The sequence below is a fragment of the Gallinula chloropus genome (genome assembly GCF_964237585.1).
Source record: "Gallinula chloropus genome assembly, chromosome: 19".
NCBI classification, from domain to species: domain Eukaryota; kingdom Metazoa; phylum Chordata; class Aves; order Gruiformes; family Rallidae; genus Gallinula; species Gallinula chloropus.
Window position 1 is genome coordinate 10,864,732 of NC_140104.1, and position 22,405 is coordinate 10,887,136.

At 52.0% G+C, this 22,405-nt stretch overlaps 2 protein-coding genes across 3 annotated transcripts in view; one reads left to right on the forward strand and one right to left on the reverse strand.

Annotated features, from left to right (window-relative positions):
• The first annotated feature begins 138 nt into the window (after nucleotides 1–138).
• On the forward strand, nucleotides 139–2,736 carry ABHD15 (abhydrolase domain containing 15). Its single transcript, XM_084273288.1, has 2 exons — nucleotides 139–997; nucleotides 2,081–2,736. Exons 1-2 carry the CDS (start codon nucleotides 165–167, stop codon nucleotides 2,556–2,558), a joined length of 1,311 nt encoding a protein of 436 aa, XP_084129414.1. The 5' UTR covers nucleotides 139–164; the 3' UTR covers nucleotides 2,559–2,736.
• An 8,923-nt stretch (nucleotides 2,737–11,659) lies between these two features.
• TAOK1 (TAO kinase 1) overlaps nucleotides 11,660–22,405 on the reverse strand; it is a gene marked incomplete at both ends in the record, with an annotated part of 33,833 nt that continues 23,087 nt past the window's right edge. The window contains 5 exons of one of the 2 annotated variants that reach the window (XM_084273326.1): nucleotides 11,660–12,121; nucleotides 15,855–16,037; nucleotides 17,129–17,341; nucleotides 21,164–21,403; nucleotides 21,906–22,109. In XM_084273326.1, the coding sequence (XP_084129452.1) occupies nucleotides 11,660–12,121; nucleotides 15,855–16,037; nucleotides 17,129–17,341; nucleotides 21,164–21,403; nucleotides 21,906–22,109 (1,302 nt within the window). The remainder of the gene's footprint in view (nucleotides 12,122–15,854; nucleotides 16,038–17,128; nucleotides 17,342–21,163; nucleotides 21,404–21,905; nucleotides 22,110–22,405) is intronic. The other variant, XM_084273327.1, reaches the window with a different exon arrangement.

Sequence of the window (22,405 nt, forward strand, 5' to 3'; positions counted from 1 at the left end):
CATTTCACCCAGTCCCCTTGGCCCCGGCCGGCGGCCAGTCACACCATGTCCACTGCAGAGCCCCGCTCGCCCGGCCCAGGGGCTGGGCTTCCCTGCCACGGCCCTGCCTCGCTCTGTGAACCCGCAGAGCGGCAGGGCTGTGGGACGGGGATCCAGCTGCCACCATGGTGTCCCCAGAGGGGTTGGTGGCTGCAGCCGTGGCACTCGCTGGCCTGGCCCTACTGGCCTGGTGCCTGTGGTCATGGAGGCTGGAGGAGCCCGGAACCTGGGATGAGAAGATGGATGAAGAGGAGGGTATCCCCTTTCCCGCGGGGGACGGCTTGGGGAGCTGCCGGCTGCTGGGGAAGCCTTCGGCGCTGGCCCGGCACCTGACATGGAGCTTGGCACGGTGGGCAGCGCTGCAGGGGGGCTGCTGGCCGTGGCTGTGCTGGCCCCAGCTCCAGATGCTGTGGCAGCTCCTGCAGCAGCCAGAGCCAGAGCCAGTGGTGGCCCGGGAGCTCCTGCAGCTGCCTGACAGCGGGTTGGTGGCCCTGGACTGGCTGGTGGGGACGCGGGGAGCCGGGGGTGGTGGCAGAGGGGACCCCAGCCCTGTGCTGCTGCTCATCCCCAATGCTGCCGGGAAGGTGACGGGGGGGCTGCTGCAGCTGGGACTGCGGGCGCTGGAGCGGGGCTTCGTCCCTGTCATCTTCAACCGCCGGGGCCACAACGGCTGCCCCCTCACCACCCCCCGCCTCCAGCCCTTTGGGGACCCAGGGGACCTGTGTGAGGCAGTGACCTACCTGCGCTGCCGGCATCCCGCCGCCCCGCTGCTGGCCGTCAGCGAGGGCTCGGGCTCAGGGCTGCTCCTCGCCTACCTGGGGGAGAGCGGCTCCTCCAGCCACCTGGCTGCTGCCGCCTGCCTCTCCCCCATCTTCCGCGGCCGGGACTGGTTTGAGGCTGGGATGCCCTGGCTCTACGAGTGGCCGCTGCTCCTGCACCTCAAGAGGGGACTCAGCAGGTCAGTGGGGTCCTTTGGGGCTGGCTGGGGAGAGGGGTGCTGTGAGGGAGGGGGCGCTGGGACCCCCCCTTGTCCCTCCTTGGGGGGGGTGGTGGGGTGCATGTAATGGGTGCTGCCGCCGGCGCCGGGAACACCAGCGTGGGGGGGCAGAAGTGCTGAGAGCAGCAAAACATGCTGGTTAATGAACACCAGCCTGGAGCCGGCTGCCGCGGGGCCAACTCGGCCACCGCTGGGGCTGTGGCTGCATCTCGGGGTGTCCTGGCAGGGAGAGGTGTCACCTCCTCAGCAATGCTGGGTGGGGTGGCGAACCCCCTGCACTGCACGGCGCTAGGGCCCCCTCGCCCCCCCTCCTCCCCATCTCTGCACCCCCCCCCCACCTTTCCCCCACCTCGCGTGTCTGCCCTGTGGGGCTGTGGCAGTTGCCCCGCCCTTGCCCAGGGGGCTGGATGCCGGCAGCCCAAGGCCGGAGCAGGCCAAGTGCTGGCACAGGCTGGGCCAGGAGACAAACTGCCCGGTGCCAAGGCCTTGGGCAAGCGGCACCTCCCTGGGTGGTACGGAGACTTTGCAGGGGGGCGGGGGGGGGGTGTGTGGGATGGGGGGGTGCCGGAGGGGCAGCACAAAAGAGCCCCCCCCCCCCCCCCCCCCCCCCCCCCCAGCTTTGGGGCATGCAGGTGCCAGGTTTAGCCTCAGGTGCCCAGGGGGTACAGTGCTTACTGGGGGTGGGGGGAGGGCGGCGGCTGGGGCAAGTCCCTTCTGTTGGCAGGGTGGGCAGCTGGGTGTCCCCCCCGTTTCCCAATACCCATTGCAAACGCTGCTGTCACGGCAACCGAGCAAGTGCTGCCTCCTGTTGCCATGGTACCTGGGTTGGCGCTGGCTGCGCTGCAGGGAACCCCCAGCATGCCCGGCAAAGGGGGGGTGGGGTGGGATGGGACCCCCGCCTCTCCTCCACAACCCCAACCCCGCTGTGGGGGGACTCATGGCCACTCTGTGCCGTGGCTATCACAGCTTGCACCCACCCCAGCTGCTCAGGGCTGGCAGTGGCCCTGCAGCCATCACCCCACAGCAGCCACCCGGTCCCCACAGGTACGTGGGGTCCCTGGCCGAGGCGGTGGACATGGACATGCTGCTGGGCAGCCGCTCGCTGCGGGAGCTGGAGGAAACCCTCTTCTGCCGGACCAAGAGCCGCCCCACCAGCTGGGAGGCCTACTGGGAGCAGAACGAACCCTTGCGCGACGCCGACGAGGTGGCCGTGCCGGTGCTGTGCCTCTGCAGCGCCGACGACCCCGTCCGCGGCCCCCCGGCCCGCAGCCTGCCCCTGGAGCTCTTCCGCAGCAGCCCCTACTTCTTCCTGCTGCTGACCCCGCGCGGGGGGCACTGCGGCTTCCCCCACCTGGGACCGGGGGGCTGCTGGGGCCATGAGGCCGTGCTGGAGTACTTCAGGGCCATGGCTGAGTTCCTGCGGGCAGAGGAGCCGAGGAAGGGGCTGCCATGGCCTCGCAGGTGGGGGGGTGCTGCCACTGAGCCCCCTCTTTTCACCTGGCAGAGGTCCTACACCCGGTAGCCCCTGGGCAGGGGTGTGTGTGTGTGGGGGGTGGGGGGGCTCAGAAAGTCAGGCAGACACTCCGTGTACTAAAATTACTTTATTACAGTTGATTTTTGTTTTTTTTTTTTTAACATTTCCTTTGCTATGATACAAAGGATACTTACAAACAAAATATTACATATGACCTTATTTTTTTTGTTTTTCTTTCTCTTCTCTTATTTTTTTTTTTTTCTGACAACTCGGTAACAGCTTTAAATGCACAATCTATACAATTAATACAGGTTATATATGAGCTATAATGTATGTTGAACCAGAAGAATACCAGAATACTGACAATATACTGTACATTAAGCCTTACCAGTTAGTGCTCGTGGCATTTTCTACGAGAAGGAAAACGCACACCTGTAGATTCACTCATACCAGCTGGTGCTACCAGACACGGAAGCAGGAAGGAGTTTAATTCCCCTAAGTTTTTAAATCCTTCGTGGCCCATCACCGTGGCGCTGGGCCTGGAAACCTCAGACCAGTGTTCATAGTAAAAACAGCAGATATGTGTGGGGTTTGGGGTTTGGGTTTGGGTTTTTTTTTCTCTCTCTCTCTCTCTCTTAACGGTCTGTGGCACAAAACCAGGTGGCCAAAAGCCTCCCCCCAGCGCTGTGGCTGTGCTAGAGGTGGGGGATGCCCCAGAGCGGGCAGCCACGGGGCTGGGTGAGCTCTTGCTGGGGAGCCGGACCTCCTTACTGGGGGGCGGAAGAGGAGGAGGAAGAGGAAGAGGAGGAGAGGAAAAGCAGCGACAGCTTTGCTGTCATCAGTAGGCAGCTCTCGGGGGGCTCATGCAGGTGCTGAGGGGGGGGAAGAGCAACCCCTGGCACACAGCTTGGCCGAACCGCGGGGCTCAGCCCCGGCCAAACCTCGGGGGAGGTTGGGCAGGCACCTCACAGCTTGACCAGGTTGGTTGGCTTCTGTTCCACAGCCAAAGCTGGAGCTGTGCAGCTGCAGGTGTGCCCTTCCCCTCCTCACAGCGCACTGATAAGCTGAGGGTTTTTTTTTTTCCTTGTGGTTTGTATTTCTTTTTTTTTTTCAGAATTTTGATTTTTTTCTATCTCTTTTTTTAAGCACCCAGCAAGGGAAGCAGGTTTGGGGTTTCACTTCTTTTTTAGTGGATTGGTAAAAGACCTGGTGTTTGCATGGAAGCTGCAAATGGGAAATATCCATCCCCTCCTGCCCTCCCGGCCGCATCCCAGCCCAGCAAATCCCTAACTGTTGGCGGAAGGGAAACAAATAAACCCCAACCCAACCCAACAGGGGTGGAGGAGAGGAAGGGGAGGGGGGAACAGGTTGGAAAAATACCAGGTTTGAGTTAACATCGCCTTGACTCCACACAACAGCTTGTGCAAAAAGAAACAAAAAACAAACCCAAAAGAACCCACCCAAACCAACCAACTGAAAAACAACCCCAACCCCAACCAACCCCCCCCCCCCCCCCCCAAACCAGAAACATGCTGGAAATAATGAAACCAACTGAAAAGTAAGATATAAAATTAAAAATATAAATAGGATGTCTGGCTGACTGGTAGAAGAATAGGTCATTTAGGTTACAAAAAGGAATATACATTCAAGAGGCTCTGAACCCCGTGGGGGAACTTGATGTTAAACTCGTGTTAATAGTTAGGCTAGAATTCTCAAGTTTGTCTTTAAAATCTTCACAATACAAGCAAGCTATTTTTAAAAAATATACACTATACACACCTCACACAGCTTCTCCTATCCATATTACACACGTTACGCTACCTTCCCATCTGCTAAACCAAGGGGGTTCCCACAGCTGAGTGCTGGTCCCCCCCCTGCCTCCCACCTTCCCAACCCGCTGGCCCTGAGGTGTCGGAGGGGCAGCGATGGCTGCGGAGCCCCAGGCAGGTCGCTTGGCCCTCCACATCTCTCGCCACCAACCTTCTCAAGCATTTACAAGTCACCAAAGGGCTGTAGCCTTTTATGTTATACACACTTCACTTTGTAACGTTAATTATTTACATCAGGGCTGCCCCTCCCCTCCCTTCCCTCCCCCTCCCTCCCTCCCCCCCCCCCATCTTTTAGCTGTTTCTAGGCAGGTAAAAAATGTTCCTGTTCCAAGCAAGCAGGGGAAGAGCTGTGGGGGGTTAGGAGGGAAGAAAAGCTGAAGAAAGGAAGGGGGTGGTTTGCTTGCCAGAAGCCAAACCCGTACGCACACATTCGCCTTTCCTTCTCTTGATCCTTGAAGCCCCACAAGCTCCTGCCCCCTCCCCACCACCTCCGGGATGCCCAGACCTGGCGAGCTCGGCCTCAAAACTCCTCCGCTCGCAGCTTTCCTGGGATGCTCCACAAAGCATCCTCAACACACAGCCTCTGCCACAAGACAAGGAGCACAGGTCCCAACTTCTCTCCTAGGAAGCACGGAGAGGGAATCCTACCCCTCGCTTAGCGACGGGTCCTGTGGTGCAAACCAGCCGGGATAGGGATACTGAGAACCCCCCCCCAAAAAACCCACCACCACCATCGCACCCACAAACTCACCACCAACCGGCTGCGGTGGGGCTCTGCCAGAGCCCTGCAAAAAGCAGCCGGCGAGGGACGTACTTCAGCTCGTTAACAACCCTGTGCTGATTGCTAAACTCTGCTGAGCTCAGAGTTGCCATAGAAATGGGTGATCCTGGCACTAAAAGCAGGCAACGATCTCAAATCAAAGTCTTATTATTTTTTTTTCCTCTTTTTATCTTTTTTTTTCCTTTTTTTTTTTTTTTTTTGGTTTTTCCTCCAGTAGCTTTAGACGCTCTTGGGTTTGAGACAAAAGCAGCCCGAAGGGGAAAACAACATTTCCAGAGAGGTTGGAAAATCAGAGTACTTAAGCCGGTGGTATTAAACTGCAGCAAAGAACCCAAACTCGGTTCCCATTGAGTTTCGCCCCACCCCACCCACCCCAGAACAAGCCCGAAGCCGCCGCTCCGTCCCACGGCACACGGCAGCGAGTGCGGAAAGCCCCGCCGAGGGCTGGAAGCTAAGGTCCCCAGGAGAGGGGCTGCCAGGACACCCCCCTCCCCAGCCTGCTGTGGCCCCCCCCCCCCAGCTCACAACATCGAAGCACAATTCCTTACAGCATCACTCGGACACGTCTCGGGGATTAGATGCATGCTGAACTACAACTGGCAATTACAGTAGCTTTCTGCTAGCTGGCACAGACTGTATCTAGAAATTTTAGTACAAAAACTTAAAAAATACAGAAACTAGGTCAATTTGTTACCTACATATTTACAGGTAATTACAATTCTTTTCACTCACAATAATTCAACTAATTGTCAGTGAAAATTTCAAACTGTGCATGTTCTGAGGTACCCGTAACTCGAGGGTGGGGAGCAGGGCAGGGGATGGGGGGGCAAAGCGATGGGGAAGATTTTCCCCCCCCCTCCCCTCCAGGTTTGTTCACATCTGCAGGGGTAAGGCTCACCCCCTCCCCCTTGGTTACTGGTTCCTGGCCTCGGCACGTGCACTCAGAGAAAGCAAGGAGAGGGGGGACCCACATTGGGTTGGGTTGGTTTTCCCCTAGGACATGGCTTTTGGATGTTCTGAGGACACCAGACGGGTGGCAAAGCCAGCAGCCAGGCACCAAACCGTCTGCCTTCACCCCAGAGGAGCCTTTGGGGGATGCCCCAGTCTCCAGTCCCACAGCTCAGTGGTTAAGGTGCTCATCTGCCAGCAGATCCCATTTCCCACATCCCTCTCGGGCCGGTGAAGGCCGGGCTGAGGGCAGGGCCAGGGTGCAGCAGGCAGCGTCACAGCCCTGGCTGGCTGGAACCCGCTGAGCAACAGGAGCCAGGGCTATTTGCTGCCACCGCTCCCGTAGGGCGATGGTTACTACCACCACTACATCCATCAGCTTTTTGGGGTTTTTTGGCTGTAAACAGCGACCCACAACCCTCCAAAGCGCCTCATGCGTATTTCTCAACAGACTGTGGCTTAATCAACTTGTAAAAGTGCAAACTGAGACAAACAGAGCAGAGGGACGCTGAGCAGAGTCCCTGTCTGGGCATCCACCACTCCTCTATCCTTGGCCCGTGGCTCTGAACTCGCTGTCAGCCAGCACCGGACTGGGAACGTCCCAGGGGCAGGAGCGCAGCTAAAGACGACACTACTCCTTGCAAAAGGGTAAGGATGTCCCAACCAAACCCAAGCCTCTCCTAAAAAGAATGCCTCAAGAGACCTTGCAAAAGGGAAGAGGGGGAATTGCCTCCAACTTCTCTGATAGCAGAAGGAAGAGAGCTCCTGGTTGGCACACTGCCGAGCTGGGTGGGCTTCCCTGCGGGGCAAATATTGCGGCTGGATGAACGGTTGTGACTTGACACACGCGAGAATCATCTCTCCCCCACACTGCCAGATGTCTCGGTAAGGTGGGGGCTGCAGAGGACAAAGGAGAAGGTTAGAAGGGTCATCCTAGCTTGAGCAGCTCATGGTGTACAGCATGGCACTCGCCCCTTTGCCATGAGAAAGACCAAGGAAGGATTTACTAGGAACAGAGAGCAAGCATGCAGGATGACAAGGCTGCTCTCTGCTTACTGGAGTAACTGCACACAACCTTCCACAGAACAAAGAACGGACCAAAAGCATCTCTGTGTGTGTGTGTGTGTGTGTGCATGTGCTGTACACACACCACACACCCCCCTCTCCCATTTTCCCATCCAGCTCCCCCTTGGATCCCCACACAACCTGCTCTCGTTACGGGACGCACACAAAGGCAGACAGTGTTCAGAGTCCGCGGCGGCTCCAACTCCACAGTGCCAAAAGTTAGTGCCGGTGCAGCGTGCCAAGACCGTGCCGGGCTTGTGATGTCTCGTGGCGAGACGCAGCTGGGGACTCTGAGCTCAGCCTGCTGAGCACTTCACTGGCCCACACACCGCCTCCCCAGCACATCGCTACATCGCCTCAACTGCCTTCCTATCGCTGTACCATCTTGTTTTCTTCTCTGCCGTCTTTTGACTTGCCGGTACCCTCGGGGAGCTCTCCCCTTTCACAGCACACCCATAGCAGCTAGCCTACCCCCCTTCCTGCACCCCAGAAAAAGCAAGCTACAATTAACAGGGCAGTGTTGAAGTGAGGGTTTGTGACTGTGCTCAGCCCTGGCACAGCGTGTGCAGATGTCCGTGCACTTGCCCTCGAGAGCCCTGCCCCAGGGGTTGCTTCTGCTCCCAAACAGGAGCACTAAAGAAGGGGGGAACCGAAGCACCCGGACAGAAATGCACAGCATGAGGTGTGTGTGCACGTATACCCACACACACATACAGACAGAGTATATAAATATATACAAATGAGATACCATATATATATATCCAGAGAGATGTGCGTATTCAACAGAGTAATGGTAGACAGTGGTACAATACGATTTATTGCCTCTCAAGAAATGGCACGTAAGCAGGGTCGAGGGAGGGGGGGCAGAGCAGCCTCAAGTGCCAGGGGCCCCTGTCCCTGGAAAGGGTATGTGTGTTTAATTAATAAACAGCATCAACCAGGAGGAAGCAGGGTGCACCCTGTGCCGGGTACAGCTAGCTGGGCGCAGTGCACCTTCTTCTGGAGCAGGAGGGCTGGGTGGGATAGGGAGCAATGGCCGCCCGGCCCCAAAGCCAGGCAAGGAATGGCTGCAGGGAATTTTCTGTGGCAAGCTCGGGATCGTACCACACTTATTTCTTCAACCCCTTTGAAGCTCACATGCTGGGAGGAAACGCAGGTGAAAAGAGAGCTGGGGCTCCGTTTCAGCGCTGCGCCTGAGGAAGAAAGGACGTAAACGTTCCACATGGGAGGGAGAGGTGGCTGCTGACTCCCTGGGACCGTGGAGAATGAGAAAAACCCACGGTGGTCCCTTTCCACTGATTTTAGTTCAAAGGAAAAAGAAATTTGGGTGGGGAAGAGGTGAAAAGGCTGGCTCCTCTGGTTTTACCATCTGCGGGCTCTACTACACCAGAACATCAGGTCTTTGCAAAGGGGAGAGAAAAATAACCACAGAGTAAGATGTCAGGGGTCAAGCTGGTGATGGGAAAACACCGCAATGACGTTTGCAAAGTAGTCCACACAGAAGAGTTTTTCCCCAGTGTTAAATAAGAACACGAAAGATGTGGAAGCACATCTCTGCTGAGGTACTGGAGTAGTTTCCACAAGTTACAGTATTTTTAAAACCAAAAGTTAGGGCATGACTGCAACGAGGACAATACGGCGTGTAATGGGTTTTACTTTTTAAAATTAAGAGTTTGCAAACTGATTCAGAGTGTTTGCGTCTCTCTAGTGTTATTTCCTGGTTATGTATCTCAGAAGCATACCCGAGATACATGAACATCCTCAACACCAAGGGCCTCCCTTGTAGACCTCCAAGGCTCAGCCTGACCCTGAGCCCCTCTGGCTACAGCTGCGTAACGGGGCATTCTCTCTCCAAATCAGGCTGGTTTGGGACAGCTCTCCTTCCCCCACGTACACACAGGGACACACACATTTAGACCAGTTGATCTGAATCAGTTTTTGCAAACTATTTTAATTAAAATATTAACTTGTTGGAATAGTCCAGGTCTGCACATGATATACATGTAAAAATGGTTACTACACAATTCTTTTTGAATACAAAAAAAGCCAATATGGGATAGCCATCATTTGGATTCAGCATTCAGTCATGCTCGACATTACACAAAGAGATGGGTTGAGAGAATTCTGTTGAAGTAGCTCAATTTAAAAGCCAGAGACTTTGACCAAATTCAAACCGTAACAGAAGCAAAAGAATGAACCCACTGAACTTGGTGGGTATAGCCCGTCCCCGCTGTCGCCGCTGCCATTTGGGATAGAGGAGCTGAACTTCAAAACGCTGTGTTAGCACCATGCTCTGGGCACACCCTCCACACTCACATGGTATAAACCCCAACACCAGTTTGGCCTTTCGTTTCATCTCTGTCTTTCTAACCCCAGGAAAATACAGGTACCTTCCCCTGAATCAGTTTTGCTGCGTTTCAACAACACCGCAATGCAAAACAATGGCCCCAAAACCATCCGATTCCACATGAAAAACATAGCAGAGGAAAGGACAGGGCAGGTCATGGTCACCACGTGCCCCAGGGGGCAACCAGAATCACCTCTGTGGGACCACCGCCTCATCCCAGGCTTCTGTCACTGTTAGTACTACAAAGCTCCTTACTAAGGGGCTGCTCGAACATGATTTGGTAGAGTTTCCATCTTCGATTAGAGTGATATGCTACATCAAGATGCTAGAAATCCCAGTTGGATTCACTGGACACTGGCAGAGAGTTAAGGGTTGGGAGTGGATGTTAATTTAGCTAACGAAAGAACATCGCCCTGTTGAGAGTACTGAACAGCAGCGAGACACTAGAGTATTTACTATATAAATATGTCACATGGACAAACACATTCGGAAAACCTTGCTTTTGAGCCCTATAAACATATTAAAGGCAAATCCTAGAGTTAGCAGCTAGTGTTTTCTTCAACATGATTAGTGTGCAAGGAAAACATTTACAAAGAACCCTGGCTGGTCAGTCCCCAAGACGGAAATCTTTGCCTCAAGCCAAACTTTATCTACCTGCTCTTCCCCCACGCCCCCCTTCCCCAGCGCTGGCTGACCCGAGACCGCCCTGGCACTGGCACAAGAGCACGGGGACATCTCCAGTTCCCAACACTGAAGTACGACACGATGCCGTAAAGTCATTCGGTTAACGAGACTCCCTGACCCCTTTTACCACCATATGCATTTCACAACCTCATTTGCTTCCTCTCAGTAGTACAGCAGCTCCAAGGAGCCTCTGGAAGTAGTGCCTTCTCACGGGGTGTGATACGCTGCCAAAATATCACAGCATCTCAAGGGACTGTAAAAGTTGTGAAGTATTGCAGCAACGAAAAGAATAAAAAGGAGCCTCACATGCAGCAAGATCTACAGTGGTGATGTGGGTTAGTCATCAGCTGGGGAAGTCATTGGCTCAGCTCCTCCTGGTACACTGTGGCAACTAAACATTTAAACAGTTGGCTACACTCTACATGTAAACAGGAAATTGCAACAAGCCAAAAAGGTAATAAATCGGTGGCTGTAGTGTAATAATGAGAAACCTGATCAATGGCATTTTGTGACTATGGCATCCTTCAAAATACCTCTGGCATTTGAGACTGACTGGCTGAAAGTCTAACGTTTCCGAGTGGAGCAACAAGGACTACGCTGGGCTCCGAGAATCATCCCGATGCTTAGCTAAAGTGAGATGTCACAGTATTAGCTGTACAAGTGCATTGCTTACGCTCCTCTGCCCAACCTCATCTGAGCTACCGGCAGCACAGTCAGGGAGCGCCGAGGCAGGAACACGATTTCAAACCTTTCCAGCCTGTTCTCTCCGGACAGGTTTGCCTAACGCAGATCTTGGGAAGCTGACCAGTGCTTTCTGAATGTCACTTCTTACAGGACACAGAGCGGGCACTTGGGTAGAAGGGCTTTGCTGTGCCCTGGTGTCTCCCGGCCTCTCTTCTCACCCCTCTTCCTCACCTACGAGTCTTTGAAAACACCTCTTGGCAGAGGCAATACCCTAGAAATGTATCCAATTTAATGACAAATAGAAATGGAACAGAAGATCCAGCTGTTCCTCCCCTGGATGGTGGTTTAAAGGCAGGTCGCCTGGTTTTTGCAGGGTGGCAGTTCGAAATTTACGGACATGGGAGGAGGTCTCCATTCTCCCTCAGACTTCCTACGGATGGTGCGATGAGGGCAGTCTGAGGCCCTTCTGTCCTGTCAGTGTGATGACCACCAGCCAACTCTTCTGACTAATTGCATATATTTCTCAGATGCCCTCCCAAGACCCTCCGAAAAGTAAAAAAAAAAACAAAACCCCAACAACAAAAAAAAAAACCAAACGAAAAACCACCCCCCAACCCCTGCAGCCAAATACTATGACATCCCAGTTAGTAAACACAAAACGTAATGCTTTACAAAATGAATACAATATTCCATGTGCACCCAGCTTCCACACGTCAGCACCACACTGAGGAGGCTGCTGGGCTGGTGTCTGTAGGCAGTTTCTGTTGGCAGACAGCTCCAGTGGAATTGCCACCCTCAGTTATTGTTTAAGTTATGTATAAGACATGTGTGAACCATTGGATATTTGTGAAGTAACACTTGTGCTCCTGCTCATGCCCTGTTCCGTCCGTCCCCCAGAAGCTGTCCGCCTCAGAGCCTGGGGGCTGTTGCGGACCCCTATCGCACTACTTCGAGGTACCCCCTGCATGGGCCCCGAGGGGTGACCCCATGGCTGGGGTCCACCTTGCATTGGATGGCCCCAAGCTTGCGGTGGGCCACCCATGGGATGACCCCAGTGAGGTCCTGCACCCCCAGTAGGATTGTGGGACCAGCCAGAAGCTCCCGGGTAGCTGTGGCTGAACGCCTCGGGGGAGAGATTAGAAAGAACCATGTTACTAAAACCTAGCCTCATGCTTTCTGAGTCAAAGGCTTCGATCTCGCGAGCTTGACGCTCCAGCAGGCTTCGTATCCGCTCGGTACGCTCGTTCTGCAACGCCAGCATCTCCTCCTCAATCTGGGAAGGAAAAAAGAAGAGACAGTCTGTAGTAGCAGGACTCCTTTACAGGCACGGCCTCAAAACCTTCTAACAGCAGGCTAACGAGGAACCTCCCCTGCATGAGGCTGGATCTAGGTCAGATGTCCACTGACACACAAGCTGTTCCAAACACACAAGGGTCAGTCCCATCGCCCTGCGCTTGCCAACGTGCGGCGCTCACCAGTTGGAGGGTCTTGGTTCCTGCTTGCTGGTGATTACAGAAGTTTTAGGGGTGTCAAGCTGAAGTTTGCAGTGATACCAACAGCTTGACACAGATTAATCTTTTAAGATGCAGTAAAATGTACAGCTTCCACAAAAGCCCACTGGGAAAGCACCTTTAGGTACAGCCAAGCACAGCACCTCTACAGTCAGATACCTGCCAGCACAGTTTAATGTGACCTTCACTGTTCAGAGCTGAATCCAATAATGACAACTGCTACTTTCTCCAGGATTCAGTGCACGAACCCACATTCAGTTTCCTCTCCAACACTGACTGCCCAAATTTTCTTAGCTCATGTTTATCACCTCCCATCTACCCCTTTCCTAAATTGGTTTCTCATATTTCATTACCCTGATACTTTCTCCAGGATGTGTGGCTGAAGAAAGTAGGCTGCGACGCTTGAATTGTGTGGCAGATTATTAGGTAGATGATATGTAAGCTGGCAACTCCAATTTCTCCCCTGTAGCACTGTTCCAAATCAGTTTCCACTGGTACTTTGGTAGGGGCACAGGGATCAGCTCTCTATTTAGAGCAAACATGGGGCTACGGCCTCCTGACACCCATCAGACAGAGATGAAAGCCTTTCTTATTGAGATCTTTGCAGTCAGGTGGAGAACCAAAGAATCCCTCCATTGTCTCCTTGCCAGCACTGAAAAAGCTACTTTTGGCCTCAATGAAAAAGACCAAACGGGTAAAAAGAAGCAGCCAAGACTTTTAGCACAGCTCGCTGGCATCTCCCCTGCTGTCAGTGGCAATGCAGCCAAGAGGTGCTATCTTGGGCTGTGCTGAAGGTACTGGGCAGAGCGCTGTACTTGTAAGCACTCGCTTGCCTTAGTCAGGGAATATGCAAAGTGATTTCATCTGGAATTTCGGAAACAATCTACTCCAGCGTGAGTCATCTCCTGAGCCATTTGGGGCTTTCAGAAATGGCCTTACCCACAGGCCTGGCTCTTAGCACACTAGGTGAGTGACACCCACTCCCTCCCCAGAGTGGCCTTGCTCACTCCTGCTCAAAGCCAAGCAGCAGTCAGCTGGCTCGGTAAAGGCGGAAGAGGAAGATGATGCCTTCTCTGACATTAGCTCCACTCGTTTTGGCCAGTCCTGCTATCTAAGCAGAATCCTCCTCCTCCTTTTCCATAACTACAGTGTCTTCAGCACGTCCAGCCGCTCAGTTGTCAGGCTCTGTGATGGTGTAACACACAGGGCTTAGCGCGACTGAGCTGCACAGACAGGCATGCCTAACACACCACAGTAAAGAGACATCACTTCGAAATGACTTCAGGATGCAGGACTCTGAAGATGAGGTGTCTGAGGCACGAGGGAAGGAAATGAGTAAATTCTCAAGTTTTTCAAAGACACTCTTGGGACACTCTTGTTACTGGTGCAACACAAACACCACGGCACCGGGGTATAGCTTGTACGGCGTCACTGGCACTTAAAGGCTGTGCGTTGCCAGGGCTGGCTACTGCCTCCTTAGCCTAAGTCAGACATGTTTGCTCTGGTGAGTTACTATGGTGATGGGCACCATCAAAAATAGAGAGCACCATGCTGAGAAGGAAGCAGAGTCCTGTGCACACCCTAACTCCTGGGATCTGGTTTATTATTGAACATCAGGGACTGACTTTGCCACAGGCTACGTATATATTTGTGACTATAAATTCATCTTGCGCTTGTATCTGCCCTTTCTCTGCCTGCCAGGTTCATTTAGCACACAGAAGCAAACACCAGGTGACATCACTAAGTAACCACACCTGAACACTGGCAACTCAGCTCTTAGAGAAGCAGAACACCTCCCTCCCCCCAAAGAATACCCTTGCAAAAGGGAGGATGCATCTACCTTCGCACACACGTTTTCCCCAAGTGCCTGTACCCCCAGCAAGGAACAGGATCTCACTGCTCATCTGTGACTGAGTTCAATGCATGAGCACAGCCTGTACTGCTAAATAAAGGTTCCCACCTATGGGAACTGCAGGACCACCCAGCCTTTTGCTATTCTAATGCAGTAGTCACACAGGGACACAGAGAACACACACACACAGAAAAAATTAGGCTAGGTCTTCATTTGATGGGTTTTTGAAGTGATGCAGCATTGAGAAGCTTCCTATCACCACTACGGACACCAAGTGCTTCCCCTTCAATCCCGGTCCACGCTGGCAGCCTCACACAGCGTCGCTATCGGTTGATGTGTGCTTCCCTACGTCACTGGCTTCACTTCAACCTGTAATGCAGCACTGCGAGCAGCGCAGCCCAGCACATCCCGCTGCCCCAGCGCAGCCGCCTCGCCAGGACACAGGTTTCTTCCCAGAGGTGCCGGCAGCGTGTGCCACCAGAGGGCAATGCACACCCAGCGCGCAGCCGCACGCCAGCGCAGGGATGCGACAGGAGCCAAGGCCCTACGGATGGGGTCTAGAGACAGCTACTGCAGCCGCGAGTGCCTCACAGGAGCTCTGCTTTCATAAATTCGGTTACTTCCAGAGATCCCTCCCTGTCTGCTCGCAGAGACCACTGCACAACAGGGCTGCGCTGTCTTTTCGGAGACGCTGCCTCGGCTGGCCGTGAGGTGGAGCAGCTTCACTCCCACCACAGCCCCTCTACCAGCCCAGCAGCATGTGTCTCTGTCAGGCTCTGGGAGAAGTGAAGTGTGAAGAACCTCTAGGCCACAGAGCAATTGCCCTGATTTAATAATCACCAAGCAGCAAAGCTGGGAACCACGGTGTGAATTGTGATGGCCAGCATCCACAAGGCAAGTGAAAAGGGAAAAAGTTTGGAAGAGGAAGGCTGGGTTTCAGGGTCTGGTGCATTGCTCTTGCCTGGGTTTGTGTAGCCCGCTCACACATTTCTGCACACAGCACACCTGGCACTGCACAGAAAAGCATGCACTTCACCAGGGAGCACCTTCACACACACGTGGCCAATGACAGCTGAAATCTAAGGAGCAGCAGCTCACCCATGCTTGTGGGTCTGGCTACTTCTGCTCATGTAGGGAAATGCTGCAGACAGCACCATTTCTGTAACCCAACTTCCAGGTAAATGGCAGCTCCATCTCCACAGACTGACAGACAGTAAAATACTGCTACCACAAAACACAGGGTCTCAAATAAACTTTGCTCCTTGCTCCCTCCCAAAAGATACCTCCTGCTGATACCATGCAAACATCAATACAATCCCCTGGCTTTCGGTTGTTATTGTCACTGGGCAGCTCATCTGCAGCTCAAAGACAGAAAGAACAGGCCAGGCTGCTCTGCCTTCTGCCCAGAGAGGCACGGCTCCCTCTGGCACGCTTCAAACAGCTCTAACCCAGCCAGAAGCTGCTCACATAGGACAGCTGAGCTGGCAGAAAGTTTAGGCTATGTGTCACTGAGCTACCACCCCAGAGAGACAAATACCCAAATCCAGCAAGGTAAAAGCAATTTCTCTCTCTGTAGGTAAGGACAGCACAATTTAAGATCCAGAGCAGGGAGCATGCTAATGATGCTCGCCTGCCCACTTTACCTTCTGCTCAAGGAGGGCCCGACGGAGGGATACCCTCTGTTCAAGATCACGCAGCTCCCGATCATGCTGGGCTTCTGCCTGCATCTTGATTTTACTCTGATATGCATTCAGCAACTCCAATTCTTGCTGCAGCTGCATCTTCAAAACCTGGCACTCTGCTTCCTGTGCTTCATCCAAACGCAGCTGGGAAAGACAGACAATAGAGGCGTTTCACTATGGGGTAACCACTCATGACACTCCGGGGGAGGACTGCAGGGACGGGGAGAGAATGGGATGGGACTTTGTTTTCTCAGCAATACAATTGGTCTCTATTGTACTTCATTTCACCGAACAGAGGACCTACAGTGACAAAGACTGGTGACAGTGAGCCCACAGCACCGATGCAAGCGATGCTGATGAGCAGTGGTTCCTCAGGAACCGCGATCCATACTGCAGAGACCAGACTGCTGGAGGTGCTAACATCCACAGCTCTGCTTTTGCTAGAGGCAAAGAGAAGATCTCATGCTCTGTTCAACTGGATTAACCAATTACCTGTTCGTGGGAGACTGAAGTCCGTGTCCCTGCCAATGCAGGACTTCAGGTGAATGCATATAATGATGTAAACCTAAAAGCAGTGTGCTACTGCACTTTGAACCTTCCCATACACAAATTAAGCCAGCTACCCTGCCTTGCAGCATCAAATTTGTAGGGAGTGATGTGAGCAGGACACAATGTGCAAGAAGTGCAAAGAAAAGCGCACACTGGTTTGCAGTGAGGACTCAAAGCATCGCTCATGTGGCCATTCCTTCGAGAAGGAATCTCTTAAAGAAGGAGTCACAGAACTTTCACAACACTCTTAATGTTATTTCAGATTTACAGTTCAAACTCTGGACTCTTCCATGACTCAATGAGCACCTTCCACCAGTGGGACATGCTTTGGTTGGTATCGACAAATCAAAGCCTGAGTGAGTTCAGACAGCAAGCTGCACATTAGTTAACGATGCTCCATCAGGGACCGTTATGTCGTCAGACTTTGTGCAAAAGCAGTCCACTGCCCACACAGATGCATCATTTTGCATCTCTGCAACAGCAGCTTCAACTTCAACCTGCCCAAGGGGATTAGTACTTCTTTTCCTCTGCATTTAAATGCTGCTTTTTAAGTACAGAGGAACGACTGTGCGGGGCAGGGCGTGCGTAGCAAGGAAGCAGCCAGCCTGCTGTCAGGATACAGATCAGTTAAAATGCAAACATCCCTATTTGGCTGAGGAACCCTGGGTCCCTCGGAGGCGACTCACAGCTTGTGTAGAGAGCATTTCATTAATGCTGTGATCATACTGCTCAGCCAGGATAGCCAGCTTCCGGGTCTGCTCCTCCTTGAGCCGTTTGAGGACAGCTTTATGTTCACTCTTTGGCGTGGTCTCCAGCAGATGGTTTCTCAGTGCTTTGTACTGTCTGGTTTGGATCTTGCATGTATCCTGAAACTGCTTCTTTATCTGTAGTTCTTTTGACTGGAAAGATGGAGGGGACACAAACAAAGAATAAAACAGCACGTTTCAAATGGGAGAAATATCCATTCAAATGGATATTTAGGATTACATTAAGGATATGAGTTCAAGAATCCACAAATGTATATTAACATCTACAGTGCAAGGAGGGAAGCAAAATACACAAGAGGCAACGACTATTGCTGCAGCTGCTTTGACACTGCTACTGAGCGAAACAATTACAATACAGACACTTCTGTAACAAAGCTCCAGCCTAAATACAGCTGTCTCTGCACAAAGAGCCTCACATTTGTCACTGGACTGGATCCAGTCCGGGGTGTTGCTTTTCAAGAAAAGTTCTTGAGGGACAGGACTAATATTTGTTAGCCATACGTACACAGGACTCTGCTGGTATGGTACACATATATGAACAGCACTTAATGTTATGAAAAGAAGCAAATCGATGCATGGGAAGGGAGAGGGAAAAAGAGCAACACTTTTTCCATTGAGGGTTTCATGAAGAGGTATTCTAACCCTTGCTATCTAGAGCCTGGTTTTCATAAAGATACTCAGAAGTGGCCGGGAAGGATTAGAACCTTGAAGACATTCACCACGAGCAACATCAGCATTGTGCTAGTCTAGCAAACAAAACAATTCCCCAGTCCCCATGGAGGCTTACTGGAGACTGAGTTTTCCCTTTGCACTCTGCTAGCATCTCTGCGTTGTTTAGAGACGTAACTTTGTGACTGCAGGCAGGGCTGGGACACATCGATCCTGGGAAAGGTACCTGGGTCTGACTTTGCTGGGTGACCTTAAGGAAGTTTGGGGTTTTTTTTCTTTCATCTGCCTTTCCTGCCCCCAGAGCAGCTTGTGAGGGTTACTGTCACTGAGTGGTGTGAGACCCTGGAAAGGAAGGTGCTCTGGAGTTCCCTGTACCTCTCTACAGGAGGGCTGGCAGGGATGCCTCTAACCGACCTGGAACAGGCTGCCTATGGAGGGGGCTGAGTCACCATCCCTGGATGTGTGTAACAGACGGGTAGATGAGGTGCTCAGGGATATGGGTCAGCATAGGACAGGAACAGTTGGACTTGATCTTAAAGGTCTTTTCCAACCTTGTAATTCTGTGATTCTGTGAGTGACACTCAGAAGTGACGAGTGACAGTGGTGAACTGACAGCTAAGAAAAACTGTCTGCTATGGTAGGAAAAACCACTCAAAACCCCAGAGCCCTGAACCCACACATCAGAACACACTCTGGGTCATTCATGCTGCCAGCCACCATGAATGAAGCCCCGTGAAGCCCCGGGGACAGGAACAGAGCACAGGAACAGATTCCTGTCCCTTGAATAAGTTGGAAGAGCTCCGGGATCTGAACCAGCAAGGCAGGTACATGTGAGTATCTCCCATCAGCTCCTCCACTGACTGCTCCTGGCACTAGCTCAAGGCTCAGCAGGGTAGGTGATAAGTGCCACACTGGTAGCTACCTAGAAAGATGCAGTGGGATCAGACAATGTATCAGCCCCATTTAGACATCAGCATGCTTTGTGCATAAACCAACAACTCCACTTTGCTAACCTGACTCAAAAAGAACACAGGGCAGAGATGGGGCTCATTCAAACCAAACCATACATCATGGGGAGGAACACATTGCTTTTACCCTTTCTAAATTCACAGGAGATTATTCCCCTTGAGGAAACCTTTAAGGCTGTTTCTCCCTGCCCCTATGGAAAGTGTCAGCAGGTTACACATTCCCGTCAGGGCAGAGCAAAACACCAGCCATCTATTTTGTCCTCACTTTCTGTGAGGTTTTGCTTGACACCAGACTCTGTTTACAAGCTTCCAACCCAAAGGCTTTAACAACAGGAAACAGAAGGGAGGGGTAAGATTTCCAGTCAGACTTCTGACAAGATCATTTTGACCTAGAATTGTGAAATACCAGCAAGAGGGTATTTGCATCACAATTAACACGCTCAAAATAATAGCAGAGCAGTTTTCAGTGAAGGGTGAATTCTAGTTATGGGTCCTTCTGGTGCTGTAACAGCGGCAACCGACACTGACCGTTACAAAACTGCTTTCAGGACAAAGGACCTCCCTGAGCAACAAAGGGGAAGCCTGAAACGCGTGTGCCCTTGAGGGAAAACGGTGCTGGAGAGAGAAACTGAACAAACAGTCAAATTATCTGTTCAATTAAGAATACTGGCCTGCGTCAGTCAGAAGTGAGAGGAGGAGTTAATACAAGGGAACAGCCTGATAAAGGGGGGATTGTACCACAAACCCAAGGGCTGTCCAGCAGGCTGTGTTATTAGCGCTGTGTGCACGCAGAGGTGCTGGATTGACAGCTCAAGCCTGAAATCCTTCGCTAATCGCAGAACAGCCACGCAAAAGCAAAGCACAAGCTCTCTGTGCTCCCCACAAAACACTCCGGCCTTGTCCTGGCTGGGAAAGGGAAGGGCTCCAAGAGGTGAGAGCACAGGCCAAGCCTCTGCAGCCCAGAGGCCGCATCCCAACTGCCAGCAAGGGAACGGAACGGACATGCTGCCCACTCGTGCTCGCACCACATCACCTTGGGGAGGCAGAACTCATTCATGCTAATCTGGGAAGGATCAACCTAATACAGCTGCTTCAGTTTTATTCAGCTCAGAGCGCAGCGCAGCTTCCCTGTGAAGTCATCAGCTATTTATACACTATATCCTTGGAGATTCTCAACAGCAATCAGATGGTCCCTTGTTCTCACAAGCTAGGTTTTCACTATTCAATATTATTCCAATATTGACAAATCAGGTATTTGCTTTTATATATATATATATATTTTGGATGAAGTTCTATTTTTCAAGTTGTTTTTTTTCTCTGCGAGAAGATAATCTGCAGGTGGTAAAGTCTAAGTCAGATGGGAAATATCATGAAGAGGAAAGACCTAGAACAACAAAGAAACCCCATGCTCAGTATGCCATACACTCATTTTGTTACTGGCACAGCTGAACGCTGGGTGGAGAGAAGAACTCCGTCTCCTCAAAGGAAATGTACCCGGCAGCTTTGTGAAAGGCCTTATACTCCCTTCTCAGGCACTTCAGAATAAACCACTGGACTTCTTTGGATGAAGTGAAGACTTACAATGAAAACACTAAGAGCCTCAACTACAGAGGCCCTATAGTTCTGGTCAGCCACCGCAGTTACAAGGGAGCCATGAAAAACCCACGAGAGGACAACACAGCAAAGGTCAGTGGTGGAGCTTCCCGAGGACACTGCAGTTGGTGGCATCTCCCTCTCTTCCCCCACATTTGATAGCATATCAGCCTTAATATTAAAACAGTAAGAAGGTGAGCTAGCCAGGACCCATAGCACACTTCACTTTGATGCACACAGCAAGGCAGAGGTTATTTTGTTTTTAAATGGCACTGCTGCATCACAGAAAAATAGGTTTTATTCTTATGTACGAGGGGAGAAGAGAATCAGAAAGCGGTACAGGAGGGAGAGGAGGGGAAAAAGGGCACCAGAAAGGTGAAACGCATTTCAAACCACCACAAGAAGAAAGGCACGTTGCTGGGAACAATAGCTTTTGGAATAAGATGAGCACCCGGTGCTGCTTTGGCCTGCATACAGTACACCACTACCCTGCTCAGCATGGCTATGGTGTGCACGTACGGCACTGGCTGGGCTGCAGGTGCACCCTGGCAGTCACACAACCTGACAAATACCACACTTGTTTTTCATCAAGGTGTTTGTTACAGAATGAGACACCGCGTCAAAGAGACTCCACGATACCTTGGACCTGCACAACTGCAAACAAGAGTAATGTACCACTCTGCCACCACCTCCTCATGCCTGGAGCTCCTACATCACATAATACCTTCAGGCTCTTGGGCTGCTGCCGGACCTCCATGACGTGCTTACGCCTCAGCTCCCGCTCCCGGCGCTTGTTGTATTCCAGCTGGTTGGTGAGCTCGGTCTGGTGCTGGAGTCGGATCAGCTCACAGCGCATCTTCTGGATGGTACTGAGATGGCGGAACTCCAGCTCCTGCATGGACTCGTGCTGACGCAGCAGCATGGCGTGCTCCAGGTCCTTCTGCGTCTGCCTTTTGTTTAACTCCTAACAGGAGGACAGAGGGAATTATTAGATTCTTTGTACTTACTTGGATTTCCGTTCACAACATGACATTTCACTTTGATCACAAGGGCATTTCTCTCTTCCCAAGGCATTTGAGGACAGAACACAAAGTTTCTACGTCTTATCAGAAGCAGACAGCACCACCACCGGTAATTTTTCCTTCCTCATTTCACTTTTCTTCTTCCTGTTCTAGATGCTCAAGAGGATTCACAGTAAGCACTTTCTGGAAAGGACTGGAACTGTTGTGTGGAGTTTTCAGGTCTAACAGTTCTCCCACAACAGGGCACTGATGCGAACATTGGATTCTGCATGATCCCCTAAATGCCACCAGGATTACTAGACGGTGGTGCAAAGCATATCAAGCTGTTATTTTACCAAAAAACTTTGGAGGTGGTAATTAACCCCTCAGTGAGCTGAAAGCTGGTGCTCTGTAGATCCATTTCCCAGAGTAGGTTCTGGGTCCCATCTCTCTCTGTTCACTTACCTCCCGAACCAGATCCTGCTCCAGATTATGGCGGCCAAGGAGCATCCGTCTCTTAAAGCGGCGACACTCCAGCTCCAAGTACTGCCTCTGACGCCTCAGTAAGTTGGCTTCTTCCTCTGCTTGGAAATGCTGGATGTTCTCCTTCTGCTTGGAAAGCCACTCCTGCTTCTCCTTTTTTGGAGTGCTCTGGTTTTCATTCAGCTCCTGATAACAACATGGTAATTAATTGTGGAATAGCCAAATTAAGCTCCTTGGCCCTGAACAGCTGAGCAGACCTGCCTAATAAACTATGTTTCAAAGCCGTTCCACCTCATCCTCTGTCACAGCTGGTACCACCCCAGCCTCTACAGATCCCTACCTAACAGATGACCAGGACACAATCCACAGTGGCACAAATTTAACTACAGCTTCTTCTCACATTGGTTGTTTTAACTGGTCAAAATGCTGGTTCGTGCCCGCAGTTCCCAGACATATGTATTAACTCAAAAATCAAGAATGAT